The following is a 24,895-nucleotide window of genomic DNA, read 5'->3' as shown; positions in this document are numbered from 1 at the left end:
CTACTGTTTTTGTTGATCCACATCATATTGCTTTAGGCCAGAATCAGACAGTTCTAATACAGGATTTACAAATCCAGAATACTCAGAATTGCCATTATCATCCATTTCGGCACTAACAAAATCATTCTCCCACTCCAGCCCGTTGGAATCATCCGAGGCAGATGTAGGATTACTTCCAGTCTTCTTGCTGCTATACTTAAGGGCTGCCTGGAAAATGTCTTCCTCTGTTTTGGAACGTTCTCTCATTGGAAGCATTCGATTCATTCCTATTATATGGGCAGGGTTATTAGAAATCTCAGTAAAGATTTAAAGAGCTATATTAAAAGACAAACTATCAGACTTGATTTGTGAATTAACTTAAAAAGCCAGTCATACGGAAGCCTTTCTTAAGGGAAATGTTAGGGTATAATCCTACAGTGAACATTAATACTCAACAAAGGACAGTTTTATGCAACACTGGTAATCTAGTAAGATGAAATTTCTGAAGAGCCGTAAGTAGAGCAGAATGCATGGAGGATTTCAATTGCTATTAGTCTTATACGGCCAAATTAGTGTGTCTGCAAAACTTCTTTCTTACCTAGATGACAATTTCATTTCTCAAAGATAATAGTAACTAATGATAACAATATACACATTTCCAGCACTTACTAGGTTCCAGTTAATGTAGTTTGCACTTGACATATATTAACTGATTTGATCCTCAACAACTCTATGAAGTTACCTACAGTACTATCATTATCCCCCATTCTGCAGTTGAGGAAACTAGGGCAGAAAGAGGAAAGTGATTTGCCCAAGATCACAATAGCAATAGAAGTAGTGGGGCAAGAAACAGATTCCATGCAGTTTGGCTTCAAAGTCTGTGCTCTTTCGCTAGTCTGACTCTAGTATAACAAAGTAGAGACATTTCTAGGGGAAACTGTTCTAGATCTAATTCTGAACAGAAAGAAACTGATCAGTAAAGTGGGCATCAAAAATCTTCGAAAAAAAAACATCATTTTGGCAGAAGGAAGAGAGGGAGGACAGAAAAGAAATTTGAATTTGCAAGTGCAGAATCAACACTGCTAATAGAATTAAAATCTAGGAAAAGAGATTATAAGAGAATATCTCTAGACACACCCAATAATTTTGTTTTCTGAGCTTAAAGAATCAGATCTACAATAATAAAAGAACATTTAAATCTAGGGACTTCCCTGGTGGTCCAGTGGTTAAGACTCCACGCTCTCAATGCAGGGGGCTGGGGTTCGATCCCTGGTCAGGGAACTAGATCTCACATGTTGCAACTAAAGATCCCGCATACCGCAACTAAGACCTGGGGCAGCCAAATAAATACATTTAAAAAAAAAAAAAAAATCTATCACTATTGTCTGTCACTCCCCCAAAATTGCACACTCAACCTAGCAAACGAAATCAACCTTATAGACACAATAAAAATTTGAGCTGGAGACTAATATAAGTTTGTGGATTTGTATTTAATTGAATAATATGTCTAAAGGAAGCTGGATTAGACATCATCAGGTTTCTAGAGGGTTCTGTCCTCTACCTAGTTTAATAATTCTGTTATAATAATTTGAATAACAAACTTGAAAGTCATGTTATCTAAAAATTTGATTAGCATACAGCAAGGATGACAAATCAGGAATTAAAACACCTGAAAGGCTTTAGATCAAATTGAACAAGATGCTAAAATAAAAATAAATTTAAAATCTAGATTGGGATATAAATACACAATAACAAAAGTATAGGGTTGGGGAAACAGTGTTTAGCTGAGAAGACTTAAGTAAATTAACGCAATCTTTGCTAAAGTTATTCAGTTTCTTTATTGATAAAACAAATGGCTCAACTAGAGGATATTTAAGGTCTATTCCATCTCAAAATTCTATGAAATATTTGATATTGAATATTAAAAAAAATTAAAGTTCCATATTCTGTAACTGATTCTTCCTTTTGGGATTACCTATTTCTTAAAATGAAAATAAAGACTTGGGCCTTATTCAGTGAAATAGCTGAATATATTTTTAAAAAATTAAAAAAAAAAAAGTCCGCACCTAGCTATAATTTTGAGTACCTGCTATGTGCCACACTATGTACTGGGTGTTTTATATAAATTTTATTTACTCCTCCTAACATTCATGATTTAATTTGTTCAAATATTTATTGACTGTCTATTATGTGCCAAGCTTTTTTAGACCATCAGTATATAATAGTGAATTATCATTCTTCAAAGTAGGTTTATAATTCCCTTTTTATGATGAACTAACTGCAGTTTAGAGAGATTAAGAAACCTATCTAAAGTTCTATAGCTGGGAAGATATACCAGGTAAAATTCAAACTCATGTCTGTGTTATGGCTTTTGTACTACCAACAGAACTAACAAATTGCTTATTTATTATGAACCAAAAGTTAATTAAATTTTGGCTTTAGGTTGCTCACAAGCGGGCAGTAATTCCTACAGAGTAAAATGGGCTGGATTACAAAAACCTTAAAATGAGAAACAACATTTATTTTCTAAATCTCAAGAAACACTAAGAACTAAGCAACTTTCAGACTTCCCTGGTGGCACAGTGGTTGAGAATCTGCCTGTCAATACAGGGGACACGGGTTTGATCCCTAGTCCGGGAAGATCCCACATGCTGCCGAGCAACTAAGGCTGTGAACCACAACTACTGAGCCTGCACTCTAGAGCCCCTGTGCCATAGCTACTGAAGCCCGCGCACCTAGAGCCCGCGCTCCGCAACAAGAGAAGCCATTGCAATAAGAAGCCCATGCACCGCAACGAAGAGTAGCCCCCGCTCGACGCAACTAGAGAAAAACCCATGCGCAGCGACAAAGACCAATGAAGCCAAAAATAAAAACAATAAAAAAAAAAGAATTCAGAAACTTTCTAAACAATTTACAACAAATGACAAAATATAAGAGTCTAAGAAATTTTTACACTAATTTTTCAAGGCCTTGCATTCATTTCAGTTTAAATAAAGTAAAACACAAAGTAGATTTCTATAAATTAACACATATTAAATAAAAATATTCAGGTAGGGCTTCCCTGGTGGCGCAGTGGTTGAGAATCTGCCTGCTAATGCAGGGGACAGAGGTTCGAGCCCTGGTCTGGGAGGATCCCACATGCCGCGGAGCAACTAAGCCCGTGAGCCACAGCTACTGAGCCTGCGCGTCTGGAGCCTGTGCTCCGCAACAAGAGAGGCCGCGATAGTGAGAGGTTGGTGCACCGCGATGAAGAGTGGCCCCCGCTTGCCGCAACTAGAGAAAGCCCTCGCACAGAAACGAAGAGCCAACACAGCCATAAGTAAATAAATAAATAAATAAATAAATAAAATTTTTTTAAAAAAAGGCAAAATTCCTTTAAAAAAATATTCAGGTAAAATTGTAAATATAAAATACCTTCTTCATCTTCCCATTCTAGATCTAAAGATGTGCTGTCATCATTTCCACTAGTTGATTTAGTTTTGGTCATTAAATCACAACTGCTTTCTGTATTTGGTGTCAAAACTGTGGCATCTGATGAGAGTCCTAGAATATACACCAAATACAATTAGATGTGGTGAGCTATACTCTTATACTACAACCATTTACTTTACAATAATTACCTCTCTTCAAATCATAACATCATAAAAAACAATTATTGAAATCATTACATTGGTAAGTTTCTGTTAGAAATAGTATAAAGGGCTTTTCCTGCTTTCTTTTTACTTTATTTTTTGCCATATAGCACAGTACACATGCAAATTTAAATGAATTATAAATTTTTAAAATATGATGAACTCTAGGCAGTATTTTTAATAGTCAATTACAAAAGGGGGCAAAAAAATTGAAAAACTAAAAATGATAAATGAAAAGCAGCCTATATTTTCAAAAGGAACCACTACTATTCTTCCATATCTGGGGAGCACAGGAGTTTTGACTTTTGAAACTTGGAGAAAAGATTAATCTTGTAATTTGTAGTAAGTAAAATAAATACACTTTTGTGTACCTACTTCCCTTTTCTGGGAGGAGGAGAGGTGAGAACAGAGTGGAAATGGAAAAAGGAATTCCTGATTCCCTATACATATCTACAGAGATAGCCTGAGGTTTTTCTTTGCTTCAACTCCTTTTATTTATTTTTAAAATTTATATTACTGAAGTATAGTTGATTTACAATGTTGTGTTAATTTCTGCTGTACAGCAAAGTGATTTAGTTAATACATATATATTCCTTTTCATATTCTTTTCCATTATGGTTTATTATGAGACATCGAATATAGTTCCCTGTGCTATACAGTAGGCCCTTGTTGTTTATCCAGTCTATAATAATAGTTTGCATCTGCTAACCCCCAACTCCCAATCAATCCCTTCCCCTCCCCCCCTCCCCCAGCAACCATAAGTCTGTTCTCTGTATCTCTGAGTCTGTTCCTGTTTCTCCAACTCCTTTTTAAAAAGGAAAGATAAAATTGTATAATTAAGGACTAGTTAATTGACTTATTTGGGCAACATAAATTGAAGGGCAGAAAGTTCTTCTAGAAAAACAGAGCCAGGATCTTCAATTATCTGTTTAACATGGCATAAAGTAACCTTAAAATGAACGCAGATATTTTAAAAGACTTACTACTACTTCGAAATACTTCATACTGTGACTTTATATTTCTCAAACAAGATTCAAAGTCATCTTCTGGTTCTGAACTGTAATAAAAGTGAAATAATTTTTTTTTATATGTTCATAGTAGATACAACATAATTCATGCTTAAGTTAAATGATGGCATTTTGGTTTGAAAAGGTCTATCCCATACAAATTCATAATTGCTGTACAATTAGAATAACCTCGTCAAAACAGGTCTTACTTTTCCTAATGCTAGCAATAAACTGAAAAATAAGATTTTGGTTAGTCTTGAAGTCAAAATCCAAAGCTTAGCCCTAAGTCTAACTTGTAATTTACAATAATGAAGCATGAACAATTTTCTTTGAGTGAGTAGGAAATACTCCTGGAAATGTGACACTGAAATGTATCTTCTAAAAAATGATCACATAGGGACTTCCTTGGCGGTTCAGTGATTAACACTCCTTGCTCCCAATGCAGGGGGCACAGGTTTGATCCCTGATCGGGGAACTAAGGTCCCGCATGCCCCATGGCACAGCCAAAAAAAAAAAGATCACACATAAACTTTATTATAAGAAAAGAGAGGAGCTAAGGAAAACACAAGCAACCAAGGCATAAACAATTTATCCAAAGGCATTCAGTGTGCTATTGCATCATATTCTGTATGAAAGATGTGACCACTCTTAAGAATGCAATAAAGTCAATTTAAAATAAATGATGATCATTTTCCAACATAAAGAAAGCAAATGTTCTCAGTATTCTTACAAGTGTCTTCAAGAAGCAATCATTTTTTTATGCAACATATACACATGAATATGTATATAAGCATCCAGAGGTGTACTGTGTTCTCTTTGGAAATAATATTTTCTACCACAAAGGGAAGAAGTATATTTCACTATTTACCTTTGATATTCTCCATTGTTTGAAGGATGGTATTGCTGCAAAACTCTCTGTCTTTCTTGCTTTGGAAACATAATGCAACACAAAATCACTCTGTTGTAAAATTATGTTTTTTAACACTATTCATGCAATGCCAAAAAGTGTTATTTTCTAGTTTCGGGGGAAAAAAAACTTTAACATTGAAGTTTTTCTTTCCTTAAATTAATCACTGTTCACTTCTATATCCTCTTATTCATGGGTAGAATTTCTCTCAATTTTTCAGTGTATAATCCTTAAGTGGTCAGAATATTCATACTGTTATTAAAAAATAACTTTAAAAGTATATATTGGTATATCTGACTTCCTTATTACACCTAAGAACTTCTAATAACTGGAAAGATGAGGGGTAAGAAAGTAATAGTTAAAACAGTATATGAAGTTCTATTCTGGGTGAAATAAGTAGCAATTAAACAAAAAATCTAAAAGACCGGGCTGGCTTGACTCAGAAATAATAAAAACAGAGGATTTAGAAAACCTGTCAGAGTTATGGCTCTGACAGTTATTACTGTATGTCCCTGGCATGTCCTTTATTTTCTGTTTCTTCATCTGTAAATTACAGATGGCTATAATACTATCCTAGCAAATTCATACGGCTACTGTTAAAATCAAATGAATTTGCATGTATCTGTGTATCTTTGTGTCAGCATATGTGTACAGACTGCTATGTGTTCCCATATCAATATTTATTCAAGGAAGAAAAAACTCAGGAACTCAGATTTTGCATATGGAATCATTTTAGTCTTTAAAAGGTAAGCAGCAGAGAATTTATTATAGCAAAAAGAGATGTCTAAATTATAACCAGAAAAATACTTTCCTTTCTTAGTAGAAGGTGAGTTAATTTTTAAACTTTCCCATTACTTAGAAGTTAGTAAAAAATAAAAATAAAAGATACTCCCTCACATAATCTAATTAATCTGTTGAAACACCAAAAAAAAAAAAGAGAGAGAGAGAGAGAGATGAAGAGCACGGGTCCCATAGAAATCACACAGAAAATGATGCATGATTTTTTAGTTCATCTAAGTTACAATAATTATGTGACATAATCCTTGTACTACACTTCAGTTAACACTGCAGTAGAGTTCACACAGGCAAAAGATGGAGGAAGATACTAAATAGAAAAGTGGCTAAGCAGTGCTTGAATTCTGGCTCCGCCATTTATTAGCTGTAGGATCTTAAGTTACTTAACATCTCTGTCCCTTGGTTTCATCGCTTATAAAATGGGGATTAAAAACACTACCTTTCTCCTAGGATTGTTGTGACGATTAAACAAGGTAAAACATGTAAACTAATCAGAACAGTTACTGACACTTAGCCAGGGCTCCATAAATGTCTATTATTAATAGCTGTCTGGCATTATAACAATGCCGTGTTTGAATACAGCATGGTAAGATATGATAAATCTGTTGTTTTTTCTGATACTACATCAAAGATTTCCCAAGACCCAAACTCCCAATCTCCCAAAGACACAAGTATAAAGATGAGAAATACAGAGTATTCCTATGGGGCAAAATCACTCAGCTTACCCAATTTTAGGAAGTATAAGAATGTCTAGCAGTTCAAGAAATTGTTAAAAAAAAAAAAACCTCACAAAATAAACTAAAAAATGCTGCAGAAATGATATTTAAAGGTTAGTTTTGCAATGTTTCATCTAAGAGTATATTTATTTTTCCAAAAGAATGCTGAATTTTGGAAAAGTATAAAGTTCATTTCTGGGATAAACAAGAATTAGCTTCTGGTAATTTAAACCTAAACAGCACTCAGTAACAAGCATATAATTTGATGTTATTTCTAGCTGTTAAAGACCAACTAATTTCCCTTTAAAATTCCTAAGAGTATAGGAATAAATACATTTGTTGTTAAACAAGAAGCCCTTGATTCTAGGGGGAAAAAGTCCCAACTAAGATTTGTCAAATAAAATCAGGAGAAAAGCAGCCCTAATATATGTCGGGGTCTTTTCCCCTCACCTCCAAGAGCTTTTGCTGCTTTGCTGCCCTGGCTGCTTCACGCTGTGCAGCGTATAAAGCTTCTTCTTCTAGTCTTAACTTCTCTTCTTGTAAGGCTAACTGTACATGAACAAAACAATAAGGATTAACAAAAATCAGAACCTGTCTAACTGCTCTAAAAATAAAATGCTTCTATTTATAAAATAAAAAATAAATTATTAAAAAAATAACTGAGCTCTACAAAGCATAATAGAATTAAATTTCTGTGATTTCTCAATTTCTCTTTTTACAAAATAATTCAAATGATATCAAACATGTTACAGAATTCTCTAGAAGCTGAATTATAAAGTAGAGCATCTAGTTTGCATAAATACAAAACTGTTTCTTTCCTTTGAATATGCAGTGATCTTCATTCTCAACAATCGTTCCAATGCCGATCACCCTGATTAGTTTCATGGTTTGGGCCCTTCTTAGTCCAAGGTCTTTAAAACTAAGGTCAATCATATCACTGTCTACCAAAGTGAAGTAAGCTTTCACAAAGTTCATGGTGCATTGATACACATGTCCTGTATTTTATTACCATCAAGTTATTAAAAAATTACTTCCAAATTTAAGTTCTTGCCATTCATAATAGCATACGAACTGCTTTAATGATAATCTACAGCAAGTCAAATCAAATTTAAAAATCAAATTTCAACACAATATTTTTCTTTAGCCTAATATTAGCATCTATTGTGTAGCTTAAGTTAATGCTGTTGAAATCACTAATTGGTACTAAACAGACTATTTTTAAATGTATAATGGAATATGACTAATTCCATTTAGTTTAGTGAATGCAAAACTATAATTACAGGCCACCTCTGTAAATATATTAAGTAAATATAACATTTATGATTGTTAGAAGTACTTGGTTCACTTACTAAGAATAAATAAATCCAAGACAAAAAAGAAGATTTTAAAAAATAAACCACTTATTGTGAAACAGAGTAATTTTTAAAGTTAGTTTTAAACACAAAGGTGCATGTATCTTGCCAGAGTCCCTACTTGTGAATTCAGAAATTATTTTCAGAAGAATGTATTCTCTTCACTTATTGGCAGCATATGATTTCTGATAAATTGAACCAAACTAAACCAAATTATTATAGGCTGGAATAATTTTTTAACTTTTAACTCATTTTCACCTCTATATATCTAAATTTAGGTCCAATGACCGTTCACATGCAATATATTATTTAATGACATCTTTCCCATATAAACAGAGACTTTATGATAATATATACTTAAGCAACATAAGACTATTTACCTCCTTTTGGATTTTCATATCAAGATCTTTCTGTTTTTCAACAATAGAATCATAATGCTTCTCTCTTAGGTCAACAATTTCTTCCTCAGTAAGAGGCCTACAGAGAAAAATAAGGCAGAAAAAGAAAGAAAAGGAAAAAAAAAGTGCTGATGAGTCCAAGTTAAATAAAATACTCATAAAATCAGTGAAATTATGAAATTTTACTGTCAAAAACGTATTAAAGCAATTTGATGCTATTTCAATTGTTAGAGTAAAAACTCATACATTCTAATACTTGTTATAATTTGGTATATAAGATGATATACTATCAGAGTACCGTTTTTTAGCCCTAAAATCAACTTTAAAGAAATGTGGACTCCCTTTACTTTGGCTCTTCAGCCATCTGACTATATCCCAAAATATTCATCATAAAATATAAGCTTCAGTATACTATACTCTGATCTCAGACCTCATATCATTTTGGAACTCTTAACTCTCATACCCACTGCCCTATTTATCCTGCTCAATCCCTCTAACCACCCCAGGCCCTTGATCCTCCCTTTTCTCTCAGTTTATCGATCCTGATCATCTTCTGGCTTTACTTCACTTACAACCAGTGTGGACTCTGTGGCAAATCTGAAGTACTTTCTTACCCACATACTCGCCTTCCTGCACACCTGTCATTATGCCTTATTCATCCAGATTACTCATTCTCTGACCTTGGATCATTTCCATGATTAGCTCTTTCTGCTGAGAGCTGTGAGAGAAAATCCTACATGTTTGGTCCTCTGCCCCTAGCAATAACCCTTTACTTATACATGGCCAACCCCCTCTCACAGCCTATGCTAACTACTTCAAAATCTTCACAAACACACTCCTTAAGTTCTTCATTCAAACTCTCTTCTCTTAGAAGTCAATTTCACCCCACTCTGAGACATGACGAGCATGTCTCCAACCATCAAATCCCTCAACTTCTTGCCAGTCCTCCTCTCACCTAAGTCTATCCTCCCTACTCTTCCCTCCTTCCTCTAAAGAGGTGGTATTCCTTAATTTGTTCAAGGTCACCTGTCACACTTACATTCATCACTAATGCTACCCCACACCACCTTCACTCCAGAGAATTCTGTGGGACATTCCTCCATCAATTAGTACCTCTTTTCTTCAGTCTACTCTTTTTGTCTGTTTTCACCTCTCTTCCTTGTGAAGATTGGAAGAAAGGAAGGAAGGAAAGGAAGAAGGAAAAACTTTCATTTGACCTATATCTATCTCTAACTACTGCTCCCTCCTTCCCATTTCAGCCAAAATGTCTGAAATTACAAGTTTATTGATAGCACATCTAGCACTTACTATGTGTCAGGTTCTTTTCTATGTGCTTTACATATATTGACTAATTTTAATTCTCAAAACAACCCTGTAAGGTAGATACAGAGATCATACATATGAGGGAAATGAGATGAAGACAGATTATGTCCAAGTAAGTCAGATAGTATGTGGCAAAGCTAGAACCTGAACCCAAGTAGTCTAGCTCCTTGCTCCTAACAACTGTTTCTCTTCCCTTCTATGTCCTTACTTCCCATTCTCTCATCAACTCACGACAGTCTGCATCTGCTTTCATCACTCTACTAACTCTAACAAAGGTAATTAATTAATGGCCTCTATGTTGCCAAATATGAGACAGTTTAAGTCCTTATAATATTTCTTCAGTTTCATATGGCAATGCTGACCATTCCCTCCATTCCATCTGTCAGTCTGTCTCTACCTCCTCCCTTGGCTTTCTATGCTCTCCTGGTTCTTTTTGCCCACTGCTTCTTGGCTATCTTCTGAATCCTCTTCTAGTGTCTGCCTATTCAGTCTTCAGACCAACTGCTCTCTCTCCATGCTCCAATCACCCCACTTCCTCCCCCTTCCCCAACTTCAGGTCTTGATAATTATCATGGTTATAACCAGCCATGTATAAGGTAATGTCTCCTACTTTTGTTCCTTTAGCCCTAACTTCTGCCTAGGGCTTTTTGTTTGTTTGTTTTTTGAGGTATTACTTATATAAAATAAAAAACATGATTAGTAAAACAAGTTTTAGAATGTCATAAGGAAGCAAAAGGGGGATAAAGTTTTACAAATTCAAAGAAATATACTTATCAATATTAATATATTAAATAGTTTTTTAAAACTAGAATATACATAACAACTTACGTTCAGTAGGAAAGCACTTAGGCACTTATGTAGATTAAATTCTTTAATGTTCAAAACAACCTTTTGAGATATTGCCTCAATCTTATAGAAAGAGAAAACCAAGGTCCTGAAATGTAAACTGTTCAATGCCTCAAAGCAAGCAAATGACAGAGCCTGGATTTTTAGAGAGCTTCTTATAGTTCACACAGAAGTCATTTGTTTTATTAAAAAAAAAAAAAAAAAAAAAAGCCTTACCTATGATTGCTTCCTGGGCTTTCCCCCTGTGCAAGAATTAATTAAACAATTATACAAATTTCACTAGCTGAATTCTATTTAAGGCAAGCCAATAAAATTTTTATTTAATCAAAATATTTTCTGCTTATCTATTTTACCTTGGTAATAAATTTCATTATTAAAAGTGTTTTAAACAAAAAGCTTTAACATTTTACTATTTCTCAAAGGCAAAATTTAGTTTACTATCTATCTTAATTATATAGCAACCAATTGTTGGACATTTCTTAAATTTTTATAACAAATATTTACTCTACCCCAAATAACCTTCTGGGTTCAAGATGGTACTAGACAACATATTCTCTATGTTCTCATCATTTACAATTGATCTTCATTATTCGCAGATTCCAGATTTGAAAATTCACCAATGAGTTAAAATTTACTTGCAACATCAAAACCAACGCTCCCCTCACTCTTATGGTCATTCATGGGCATACACAGAGCAGCAAAAAATCTGGTTGCCTGACATACACATTCCCAGTTGAAGTAGAAGGTGATGCTCTGCCTTCCTGTTTCAGCACTCTTACTGTGCCCTCTCTGCAGCCTATGCAGTGTCACTTTTTGCATTTTTGTTCCTGATTTTGCTGTTTAAAATGATCCCCATGTGTAGTGCTGAAGTGCTGTCTATTGTTCCTAATCCTAAGAAGGTGTGACATGCCTACATGTGCCTACACATACATGTGTTAGATAAGCTTCATTCCGGCATGAATTATTAGTGCTGTTGGTAGTGAGTTCAAAGTTAATGAATCAATAATATACACTAAAATAAGGTGTCAAACAGAACCATAAGACCATAAAACCACAAAACCATAAAACCATATTGATCAGTTGATGAAAATGTTGTGATCAGAAGCCTGTAGGAAGCTAATTCTGTATTTCCCCTAGGAGTAATATTCCAGTATCCACTAATTCAGTATTCACGGCAACTTCATAGAATGTAACTACCACAGATAACGAGACTGCTTTTGTTCTCTTTCCTGGAATTCTGAAATTACCTATAGTTCTTTCCTCCAAAGCAAACTGTAACTACTTTCAAGACTGATTTGGATTTATACATTTCTTACATATTTGTGCTATTCACATCTCACAATTAAAATATATGACTAAGTAACAGCAGAAATAAAATTTCAAATGGTCCAAATTAACTTAGGAAAAAGCACTACAAAGCAGGATGTGACATTCAACTAAACCAAACATCAACTATGACATGAGAGAGGAAAAGACTGGTTAGCAAAACAAACAAACAAACTCAAACCAAACAAAATGCACCTTAGGAAAACACTTGGAATCACACATTCTTTTAAAGAGCTGTATGATGGGGGGATGAACTATATTGAAGGTTAACAGAAATTTTACATTTAGTACTTGTCAGAAACTTTAAAAATATCATGATAAGTGTTTGTTTAAAAAAATACACAAAATTAATGTTACTTCTGAAAAGGGAAAGAAACAAGATTCTATGAAACACTAAAATATTTGGGAGACATTTTACTGGGAAACAAAAGGCTAAGGCAGGTCCTCAAATATATTCTACCAGATAATAATAAATATGTATTACTACTTTAAAAACGGATTTATACCCAAATTAATTTGGGAAATGCTAAATTGGACAAGTTTAAATAATTTTCTTTAACAGTTCTTTAACAATTTCTCTAATAATTCTTCCCAGAACCTTTAATATGCCAATTTACACTCTGAGACTAGTATTCTATACACACTCTGGGAAATGCTGGGCTAAAGAATAATTTAAATTTGGTTTAATACATTTTTCTCTTTCCTTAGAAAACAAAAATGATGAAGAAAAAAAAAAACTTGCAATGCTCTTCTAGTCAAATTCACCTTAGCGATGTGGAAAGTAGGCCCAAGGCAGGTTAAGTAATTTACACAAACTCATATAATTAGTTTAGCAAAGTTGGAGATTAACACACAAACTAAAACTCTTCTAACTATACCAGTGCATAAGAAATATATACCATATTTCACTAATTTTAAAATGTACTTTTTTTTTCCATTTTAACATTTCTGTACTTGGGATGCATCTTAAAATTGATTTTTAGATGAGGTGAAATACAAAAATCAACAAAAAGAATAACTTATAAAAAAGATAATGGCTAAAGTCAGAAAGTGATTGCAGAACAAACATGTATAAATTCTACCCTCAGAAATCTATAAAAACTATGGTCAAACAATGGGTCTACTCTGGATTGTTGAGGAATTTTACCTTAGGTAAGATGGCAAGATGTTAGAAATATCTTTTTTTAAAGTTTCTCAAGTTCTACAGAATACTTTAAAAACCTGTTTTATATATATGTATACATATACACACACACACATATAATATATAACTGATGTATGAAACTATAATATATATGTAGTATATATAGTATTACATATGTTAAATAATAGAAAATTCTGAATAATTTGCTAATATAAATTAGTAAAAGAAGGAAATGATAAGGGACTAAAAAGTAAAAATAACAACTAAGAAGTAAAAATTCTAAAGTAAAAGAATATAATAAAAATTAAAAAAATAATTGTCAGAACTTATGAGATGACTAATGAGAACAAATATGGATTTTATACTGCTGTGAAAATACTTACTTCATCACTTTCTACTAGATTCTCAAACTGAAACAACAAGAAAGTGAGTGTTAGGATGAATATTTGTCTAAGGTACATATCTCACAAAAAATTATATGGTGGAGTTGCTCAAAATCAACTTGCTGTTTTGATTCTGCCACACCTCTACTAGGGCAGACCAATGATCTGTTTCTAGAATCACTGGCTACTATAAGCCACTATAATTGATAGAAGTGTACCCTCTCCCTCAGTTGTATAGGGCAGAAAAAAGACAAAAACAAACAAAAAATCCCACCACTTCTTAAGCAGAAATAACAATTCTACTAGAAGAATGGGATCTTAATCTTTTGCAAACTTGTTCTCCCCTATTCATGCTTCCCCCACCACTCCAATTCTCTCCCTATTCACTAGCTATCTAATATTAAAATATAAAGAGTCCATACTAAATTTAGGTACAGAGCCTTCCCCTTACTTAAAAAAAAGTGTCTCTCCTGCTGTTCCGAAGGTAGTTTTATTCAATCAGATTTACGACTCTACTTACCTCTATAGTTAAGTGCTCACCTCTTGAGCATGTTCTAAAATACTTGGATCTGGGAAGAAAAACAGGAAAACAACTTTAAAAATTACAATCAATCCTAAAACTGAGTTAATATAGTGGCATAAAAACATTTCCTCAAAAGCGACTTTAAATTCTCCAATGTATAGTATCTTATATTTACAAAAAGGAACCACTAAACTTACATAAGAATATAAACACTCCAGATTTTTAAACTTAGCTGTAGGTTTAAAAGTGTTTAGTCAACCAATATTTTTCTATTGATTCTAATATTTACTATACCTGTAATAATAAGTTAACTTACTATATTCACTACATAGAACAGAATACAATTAAATTTAAAATTTTATCTCATTATTTTTACTGTATCAAGAAAAATATCTTGTTAAAGTACTGCTGTGTTAAATAATGTATAAGAGCATGTTCCCAATTTTGTTAAACATTTGCAAAACAACAAAAATCTAAAAAAGATATATGCCAATATGCTAAGAATAGTTATCTCTAGATGGTGGGATCATATATGTTTATATAAAGCTTAGGTACTTTTTATTCTCATCCCATGCCTGCACAAATAAAAGAAAGAAAATGAAAAATAATATACATCACATATACATCTACCAAATAATCCATTACATTAATTTTTCCAACTAGGGTGAAATATTGACTTTAATTTTAATTTCTCTTCACAATGTATACATATATCAAATCACCACAATGTATACTTTAAATGTCTTACAGTTTTGACAGTTATACCTCAATAAAGCTGAAATTTAAAAATTCTAGTTATTATCTTCTGCTCCTACTAGTGAAACTTACATGTAGTCAAATAAGCATCTCCTTTGTTATATCTGCTCCAAAGATATCACCACATTCTATTAACTATATGTCCTCTAAATATTATAGTATGAAAGCTGGTACAGGACAGAGCCCCTCAAGCTCCTTTACTACTGGAAGTACCAGGAAATTTTAAGACTTTCACTTATAATGTGGATCCTGTTATTGCTGCCTAAATTGATGGCATAGAAGACCCCCCATCCTCCCATGGGGATCCAGAATCACACTGTGGGTTCCTAATGTGTCAGGACTCTTGAACAAAAACCACCCCTTTGAGAGATGGGAAGAATCCTGGGGTTAGGACAGGTCAGAATGCTTTGTATTATGTGTATATGTGTGCAGAGGTGGCGGATGGGCTTAGTAAAAGAGAATGGTATATTATCATGACTAAGTTTTTATTACCATAAAGAATAAAAAAAGCAATTTTTCCTGTACAATCTTTATTTGCTAACAGATGCAAAGCAGTTTTATTGCCCATTAAGAGATCATTGGTAAAAACGGAACATTTGGTATTGTCATCCCATAGATCTAATAATTCATGGAACATATCCAATATAAATAAAATACCCCAATTCTCTAGGCATCTAGTGCTCCCATTCTTTTATTTTCCCTATTTCTCAAATAAAAACAGAAATGAATTGAGCCTTCCAGTAGCACTGTGTTCTGGCATTAGGATTCATTCATAAAGTGCTATACGCTCTCCCTCAGCAACCATCACTCTCTTCCCTGAATGAAGAGTTTGTCTCTGATTAATCTATTTCCTCTTCCAGGCTTACTGAATGATAAAACTGAATAGTAAAATAAAGTTTATTGATACCAAGCATCCCAGTATAAGCCGTCAGTGTGACTTTACTGCTGAAGCAAAGCCTGAAGCTAAGACTGTCTCAATACAAACCAAGGGAAGTAACTGTTGCACTACACTTACATTAGACGGCAGAGTACTGTGTTCTGTCCCAATTTTACACAGATATATAGCTAACTTCAGTAGAAGCCCAAGGTGTTGGCTGTTGTAAATGTCTATCTTTTCTGTCCCCTCTCTCTACATCTAACTATGGTGAGGACAATCATGCTCTTGCATGACCCTGACTCCCTGATTATCTGACCAACCTAGATCATAGCCATCCCCCAGACTTCATTTGATTGGTTCAGGGTTATACAGAAACTGAGCAGACATATACCCTCCTGAGAGCTCTAGGGAGCTGCTAGGGGTTATACTTCTGACAACCTGCAAAGAGGAATGAAATCAATTGAAAGAGTGTTCTGACAGTGTTGAAGTCATTCCTAAGGACCAGTTGCATCCCTGCCCTGCCCATAGTTTCCTTAGTACTTGACAAACTTAGTATCCTTATAAGAAATTCTACCTTTTGCCTACGATAGTTTGATTTGGGTTTCTGTCCCCATAACCAAAGTCCTGTCTAATAAGTAAACAAGAGTCTAAGAGATAGAATGGCAAAAGGGCAAATTAAAAAAATAGCAAAAAAAATTTTAATGGAAAGAAAACAAAAAAGCAAAATAAGTTTTGAAGAAAATTTAAGCTTTCCTTTTAGGACAGATTAGATTGAGACCTTATTACTCACAAAGGGCACATACTGACTCCTACTACCATAAATGCTAAGATTATATTGATAGATTAAAGTAATACGCAATTTGGCAAACTCAGGGGTAACATTTTTATTAGAAGAGCTTTATCCTGGAATTTATCTGAAAAGAAGATGAGAAACTTTGTGATACACATTTTATAAGTAATTAGAAAGCCAGTTTTTGAAAGTATCCTTTCAGATTTCAGAGTGCTCTCCATTACTTAAGCAGTAAATGAAAGAAACTGAAACTAAAATCTTTCTGTATTATTGGATTCTTAAAAGCCTAACACATTTCGAATGTGACTTTTTCAGTATTTCCCATTATAAACTGTCCTGACAGGAATAAAGATGCAGACGTAGAGAATGGACTTGAGGACACAAGGAAGGGGAATGGTAAGCTGGGAAGAAGTGAGAGAGTGGCATGGACTTACATATACTACCAAATGTAAAATTGATAGCTAGTGGGAAGTAGCCGCATAGCACCGGGAGATCAGCTCAGTGCTTTGTGACCACCTAGAGAGTGGAATAGGGAGGGTGGGAGGGAGACACAAGAGGGAGGAGATATGGGGACATACGTATAGCTGATTCACTTTGTTATACAGCAGAAACTAACACACCACTGTAAAAAAAAAAAACAAAAAAAAAACTGTCCTGATACTTTGTGTTTTCTTTTAAAAAATTTTTTTTAACATTTTTATTGGAGTATAATTGCTTTACAATGGTGTGTTAGTTGCTCTCCAAAGCCATCCATGGACATTCCTTTATACACAATCCTTATGCCCCTGAGAGCTGTCTCTAAGTAATATAAGTTTCTATATAACCATTCTACTATTGCTGACGATGTGAAAGTAGACTCAAATATGTAAAGGATATAAAAAAGGTAGAAAAGATAGGCTATCATACTCCGAATGATCGTGGCATGTAAAGGAATTTGGAAAAGGTTGAAAGTAAAGAGGTACAAAAGTGGCAATTCTTGCATATATATTTATTTGTCAATGTTGTGAAGGGAGATATCAAGACAATCTTTTATTAAGGATAAAATCAGTCTCATCAAGAATAGAATGAAAATGCAGTTTTTTATGCTTCTACATGTTATTATGGAAAGCAGGCAAATACTCATAACAAAGTGACTTAAGTAAAAGATAACTAAAAAATCCTCATAAATCCTACATTGTTATTGGTCCTTTTCTTCATATTCTCCTGTATAGTATCTGTTAAAATAACAGTCTTTCCTTATATCTTCTGTTTGACATTATAAAAAAATAATGAAGAACCATGGTAAACTGTTCCACAGTCTATTAAAAATTAAAAGCTTCCCAAGACTCTTCTTTTCTAGACAAAAATTGGAAAGGTTACAAATAGAAGTCTGGCAAAAACTATTACATTGAAGATGATGGACACATTGTTTTTCAATTAGTACCAAATACTTCAGTGAAGATTTAAGCATTCAGATCTCAAGGGATGATCCATCAACAGATTTTCCAGGTAGAACAGCATCAACATAGGTGGTAATAATAAAGTAATAATATTTACTGTTAAATAAGCCCCTCCCTAATGAAGGCAAATTTAGGAAGACTGGATGTTCAAAACATTTATTGTGTTCCTTGGAAGAGACAAATTTTCCTGTTAAACATGTTGAAGATGGAAAACATGTCAAAAAGAGTCACTGTTCTTTAAGAGGAGGCTGATTTAGAGGAGACCAACAACTAGAAGGGATCTTAGAGGTCTTTTAGTTCTTTCTTGTTCATCCTCTGCAGTCTGTGAGCAGCATCTGAAATTGTTGACCACTTTCTTCTTTCAGAAACTGTTGCCACTTATGTGTCTATGATTTTGAATGTTCTAATTTTTCTTACTTCCCTGGATAACTGAATGACAGTCATAGCTATGTATTTATATTTAAAGTACAGAAGTGAGTAAAAAATTGACCCACGTACCCAGGAGGTTTACAATCTAATGGGGTAGACACACAGGTAAATTAACAACTACCATGCTCTGAAAGGGATACGTTCAGATGAAGAGCATCAAAAATCAGCTGAAGGAGAAGGAATTAGCCAGGCCCCCAAGTAGTGGAAAGGGATGTTTCAGGGAGCAGCAGCTACCAAAGGCAAAGGGGAATGAAAAGATCAAGACTGCATACATTAATTCTGTCAACAAGTATTTACTAAACATCTACTACATACTATGCACATAACTTGGAGCTGTGTATTCAATGGTAAGCAAAATAGGCATGAACTTGTTCCTTTACACTGAGAGCGGAAGACAGACATTAACCAAATAATGACACTATTTCAGGTATAATTATAACCTGAGGAAGTGCTGAAAGGATAAGGAAGATGGTTCCATCATGGTGTGAGAACTCATCCCCTGAGGGTAGGAAACAGATTGGGAAGACTTCTGTGGGAAATAATCCTTGAGCTGGCACCTAAAAGATGAGTAGGAGTTATGTAACTAAAAAGGGAAGAAACTGATTCAAGGAAGAGTGTGGCACAAATGAGGCAGAAAAAAAAAAAAAAAGGCAAGGAATAGATAATGTGAGGTCTTGAAAGCTACATTAAATATTTCAGTCTTTATCCTAGAAGTATGGTAAACCACTGAAGAAAATGGTAGGGGACATTCAGAACTTGACAACACAGATTTGGAGGATGAGTGAAAGGGAGGAGTTTATTATGATTTGCAGGTTCATGGCTTTGGTAACCGTATATTATTTTACTACTCACAAAGTAGGACAAAAAGTAGTAAAAATGGTTCGGGCTTTAAAAAAATGAAGAAAAGGAGTAAAGAACTGTGAGCAGGAAAGAAAGACGAGCTCAAATTTACAAACCGAATTTGAGGTTATGTTTGATACCCAAGGGGAAATACACAGTAGGCAATTAAGATATTCAGGGCTCAGACTGAGATGACTGAGCTCATTAGTACTCAGGTAGTAGGTAAGGTCATGTGTTTTCCTGCCATCACCCAGGGAAAGTACATTAAGGAAGGAAAATATATTAAGGAAGAACAGAGTGAGATTCAGAACACAGTCCTGGGGAGTCTTCAAGGTACAACACAGAATGTTCAGGAAATTCATATCCATTTAAGTCTGCTACTGTTTTCCTTCCTAACTTCTGAGATTTCAAGAGAAATATCTTATGCTTGTGTATTTCTCAAAGCTGACAAACATGCAGAAAACCAAACTGAATCATTCAATAATAACTACTGATTAGTACACTTTAGCAATATACATTATGATAAAATATTTAAAATTCTCATTCTCTATACGGTCTCTTTAAAAAGTAAGTCAACATAAAACTGGTAGGATATATATTTAACTATGTGAGTGATGCCAAAGTTAGGGAATTATCTTGAGGAAAAAAAAAGGAGAAAATACAGTTTTCTAGATTTTACAAGTTCATTTAGGAAAACAGAAACAGGTATAGTCCAACTGGTATACAGGCCACTGGGGATGTACCAAGTGAAAGAATGGCAGAGAATCCTTTCACTAATTCCCCCTGCCTGTGCTGCCACGCTATGTGCACAAGGAGTAAAATCCACAATTTTAATGCTACGCTGTAAGGAAAATATAATTAGAAAATGCAATTAGGCTGGTAAAATAGATTAAGGTTAAGTTATCTTATCAGGGGTCTGAACTTCATACTACTCTGAATTGGAGGGTTATCATTTATCAAAAAAGTTAAAATACTAAGGTTTATGAATGAGTTAAGTTTTTTGAAATTAGAATAGAGTCATTGTTTTCCTTTTAATGTTATTCTGATTTGTATTCTGACATGATTTTCTGAATGAGAGAACAAAGAGTGAGATCATACTCTTTACCCAAATGCAGAACTGCATATAATCCTGAGTATTCAGATGGACATTATGTTGCATGTTTGAATGCCATGCAACTCATCATCTGTCACAGAAGGAAAAAAAGGTTGAGCAACTTAGCTGTAGGAAATAGTTGGCAGATGGAGATTGTTAAGCAAGGGAATGGCATGATCCAGTGTGGTTTTTAGAAAGCTTAACTCTACTGATAGGAAGGGGAGATGGCATGAAGTGTAGAGATACAACAGGGAGAGCAATGTGAAAGACAAAGTTTAAGGAAGAAGCACAGAGGAAGGAGACAGGTTCAGTATGTATTAAGGAAAGACTGAATAGCTGATTAGTGAGGACTATAAAGTTGGTAGTACAGAGACTGTGAACAGAGCTGTTAAGGGAGTCCCTAATCCCTGATTAGGGAATACACGAAGCACAGGAAGAAAAAATCTAGGGGAAAAGGAAATGCACTATTTCAGATATTTAATGGGACACAAATATTAAATATTAGATACTTTAGATAAGTTGATTTGAGGAGCTTTGGTACATCTAAGTATATCTCTTCAATAGGCAACTGAAAATACAGTACTGAACCTCTGAAAAGAAGCCTGTTCAGAAGACATGAGATTTGGAAGTGGTGGTGGTTGAAACCCTAGGAGTGGATGAAATTAAGGGAACTACATAAAGAAAAGAAAAGACAGAGAAAAATTCCATATTTAATGGGTAGAGAGAGTAAATATAGCCAAGACAGGAACAGAAAAATAAAAAGATAAAAGCAATGTTGCAGAGGTCAAGTGCATAGTTTCAAGAAAAGGAATACAGCTTATCACACAGAATAAAGAGCCAAGTTGTGGAGATATATGCATAAGATCTCCCAGTGACAAAGTACAAGATAATGCACACAGAGATAGAGCAACTAAATGATTATAATATTTATGTTTAATAAAATGTTTATAATGTTTAATACAAAACCATGAGATATTAGTGGTTAAGGGTAAAGGCTCTCAGTTCAGAGGGACCTGGGCTGCAATCTCAGCTCTGCTATCTTAGGCAAGTTAAACTTTCTAAGCTTCAATTTTCAACCTACAGTGTATATAATGGTACTCACCTTCCTCACAGAATTGTGGTGAGGAATAAATGAGATAGTGTAAAATACTTAGGAACAGTGCCTGGAACACAGGAAGTAATCATATGTTGGCAGCTATTATTAAAATCATTTTTTACCAGTAAAGAAAACAGCAAATCATTGTAAATTATTGTCTGAAGGCAACTTTGCTGCTGCAGCCAAAAAGGCCAACAAATGTTAAATATCAAGAGAGATATAAAACATGAGCATACTTTCATATAAACCTACAGTACATCTTAACTGGAACCACTACGTGCAATTATATGGTAAGATAGAAATAGGAATTAAAATACAACACAACAAAACTTAATTGGACCTTCAGTTTGAGAAAGAAAAAATTAAGAACACGATAAGTATCTATACAAAAGATTCCTCGTACTACCCAAAAAAAAGGAGAGCTGACCAGCAGATGGAGCCCTCTAGAATGTGTGGTAGGCAAAACTCCCTGGAGTGAAAAAGGATGACTCATTAGGATGCCTAAATGTTATTCCTTGAAGATATTTAACTCCCTCTGCTTTAACCATCAAATAACTTTATTAGTAGCAAGGTTTCTGACATACCTTAACACTGATATTGATATTCTGACTAGTCTACATATTCTAGAATATAAAATACCAGAATTCTCTAATATGTTATAAATTTAAAAATAGGTAATTCTGGTTTTGAAATTGGATAGTGAAAAGTGAGTGATCTGACTCTGAGCTACCCCTGGGAAATCTACAAGGCTAAGAAATCAGGCCCTGGATTACAACGTACCCTTGTGAGGCCCAGCTTAAAGCAGCCTAAGAAAGTCCAGGATTCTTCCACCTACGGTCACTACGTTGACAAAATATAAATCAAGTTTTTCAGATTGCTCCTCAACTTTTTTGCCCTTAGATGAACTACTAGTTAAGTACCTAGACCTATAACCGAAAGAAAATCAGAACTACCAGGTGATTAAAAAAAAGCAACTACTAACATGAGAGGTAAAGTTTAACCTTATTCTGTAAACAACAATGAACTATAACCACATTCCTCTCTGCATGTTTATTAGAATCTCCTAAAATGAATATAAAACAATAAGTTAATCAGAAGATTCAAGTAACTGACTGTCCAAACCTGCATTTATGGACTAAAGCAAAAGGATGGATATCATTATTATATTGTTTTAGATGACAGTGTCCACAACCCACAGACTCTCACTGCCGCAATAGAACTTGTTTGTTCAAGTTTTGCCCACAGCCAGAAGAGTACAGATCCAGCTATTATGCTTTTATGACACATCTACAGACAATTAACACTCACAATGATTCACTGATTTTCCCCTCACCCTTCCCTATGCTGTCAAGTTCATGTGCTCAGGGAGTAAAACCTGTAATTTTAATGCTATACTCTAAGGAAAACATTTTCAGTTTGTAAAATCACCATGAAAGAACAAAACCCCAAAATCCCAGACACCAAACAATGTACTCCAAAGTGAAATATAAATGATTTTTGCTTACCTAATTTGAATATAAGATCCTATTTTTAGTTATTCTACAACACAACTACAAATGAACAAATAAAAATATTAACAAAGCCAAAGATTCTGTGGCACCTAGTCCTTAGGAAAGCCTATTTAAGCAGCTTGACTATTATGAGTACCTACGAATAAAAATTAGAAGTAACGTAGATGACTTTTGCTGACAAGATAGAAGAGCTGCCATGTTCCCCTGTAACAGTAATAACCCTTAAGTCAGGAAAACCAAAATACTAAAACTAGGCACAAAGTCTTCAAGTCCTTACTTTTCCATTCAAGGGACACTTAGTGTAAAACCCTAACTACTCTGCATCAGAGAGGTCACACACAGTGCCTGATGAACGAATGAGTGACTCATATAATATCTACATCGCCAAAAGACCCAAATGATAAATCATTTGTTTTCAGTATGTGTATGTTGAACATCTTATTACCTAATGATGTTGGTTAAATGGGACAGATGGTGAAAACTTAGCAATCTGTTCCAGAAAGTGCAAAATTAATGTCTTATTCCTTACATAAAGTGGTGTGGTTCAGATTTTCAATTCTAAGTTTGAATTCCTGGGAAATATTTAACAACAACAACAAAGCCAATTTCCAAGGAATTTAAGTTTTTCACTACCTTACGAAATAAAAACACAAAAATGGAATAATTACAAAATTCTATTATTCTATGGATGGTGTGGGTAGAAAAACCTAGGCATATCCCAGATTTAATCAAGAGAACTTCAGAAGGACTGTGATTTCCCTAGTGTTACAGAGCTTGTGGGTAGCAATCTGGGTATAGCATTCCCCTCGAAATTCCAAAAAATAAATATGAAAAAGCTACACACTGCTCTTCTTGTTATTAACATTAAGAATCCGAATGCCCAGTGGAAACCCAGCAATTTGCAAGTATCAAGGAAGTGCTCAATGTCTGAAACCTTATTTCACTCCAGCATCCAAATGACTTCTACTAAAAAATCTCTCAACTAAAAAATCTCTCAGAGACATCAACTTTTTGGAAGAGATTCTCCACCTGCTCTGTCAGAGCCAAAGAGAGAATCAAACACATAGCTACTACCAGCTTTAGCAATAAACCAAGCTCAACGTAGGGAATGCTCGGGTCGCCGTGGATCCTGTTCTACTGACCATTCTTGTGAGGGTGCCCCGTGCTTCCTAGAGATGATGCCTCCCGTCACTCTTTCCCCGCGTGATAGCGCGCCCAGCGAGAATCTCGCTCGGAGGCGGCAAGAGCGGCACCCCGCCCCCTTCTCTACCTCTTTCCCAGGGCCTCCACTACGACAACCCGCTCGACGCCTGTTCACCTGTGAGGGTACCGGGGCTCCCAGCCTCCTCTAAGCCATTGGGGAAGTGAAAGGGGTTCCCCGCCAGGGGCCGAATAGGAGGAGCCAGCGAGCGCCGGGCCCCTCCCCGTGGGGGCTTACCCTCCGCCTCCGCCTACTCGCTGCAGCCGCCCAGCTTCCTTGCGGAGGAGTCCGAGGCACTGCGTCCAGCAGCAGTTCCCCATTGCATGCCGCCCAGGTGCCGCCGCTTCTCCTCCTCCTCCAGCTCAAAGCCCAAACCCAGGCCCGTCAGCCGCATCCGCGCGGCACGAGCCGATTGGGGGTTCGGGGACCGAGGGCTGGCCGGCCGGAGCGCGGCGGAGTGAGAGGCTAGGGCGACGGGAGGGACAGGGGCTCGGAACAAAGGCAGCGGTTACTCCAGCGGCAGCCGAGTCGC

General features: G+C 35.1%; 1 protein-coding gene across 2 annotated transcripts; it reads right to left on the bottom strand.

Moving 5' to 3' along the window:
• Positions 1-24,683, bottom strand: AP1AR (adaptor related protein complex 1 associated regulatory protein). 2 transcript variants are annotated; one of them, XM_065878159.1, is made up of 10 exons: positions 24,601-24,683; positions 14,329-14,377; positions 13,809-13,835; positions 11,172-11,197; positions 8,769-8,865; positions 7,487-7,585; positions 5,487-5,545; positions 4,595-4,668; positions 3,394-3,522; positions 1-266 (listed from the first exon to the last, which is right to left on the bottom strand). In XM_065878159.1, exons 1-10 carry the CDS (start codon positions 24,681-24,683, stop codon positions 1-3), a joined length of 909 nt encoding a protein of 302 aa, XP_065734231.1. The 2 variants fall into 2 exon arrangements, with proteins under 2 accessions (XP_065734231.1, XP_065734232.1); XM_065878160.1 differs by lacking the exon at positions 7,487-7,585.
• Between the last annotated feature and the right edge of the window lie 212 nt (positions 24,684-24,895).

Source organism: Phocoena phocoena, chromosome 5, assembly GCF_963924675.1.
Source record: "Phocoena phocoena chromosome 5, mPhoPho1.1, whole genome shotgun sequence".
In the NCBI taxonomy this organism is placed as follows: Eukaryota; Metazoa; Chordata; class Mammalia; order Artiodactyla; family Phocoenidae; genus Phocoena; species Phocoena phocoena.
This window is presented reverse-complemented; position numbering and strand designations above follow the sequence as displayed.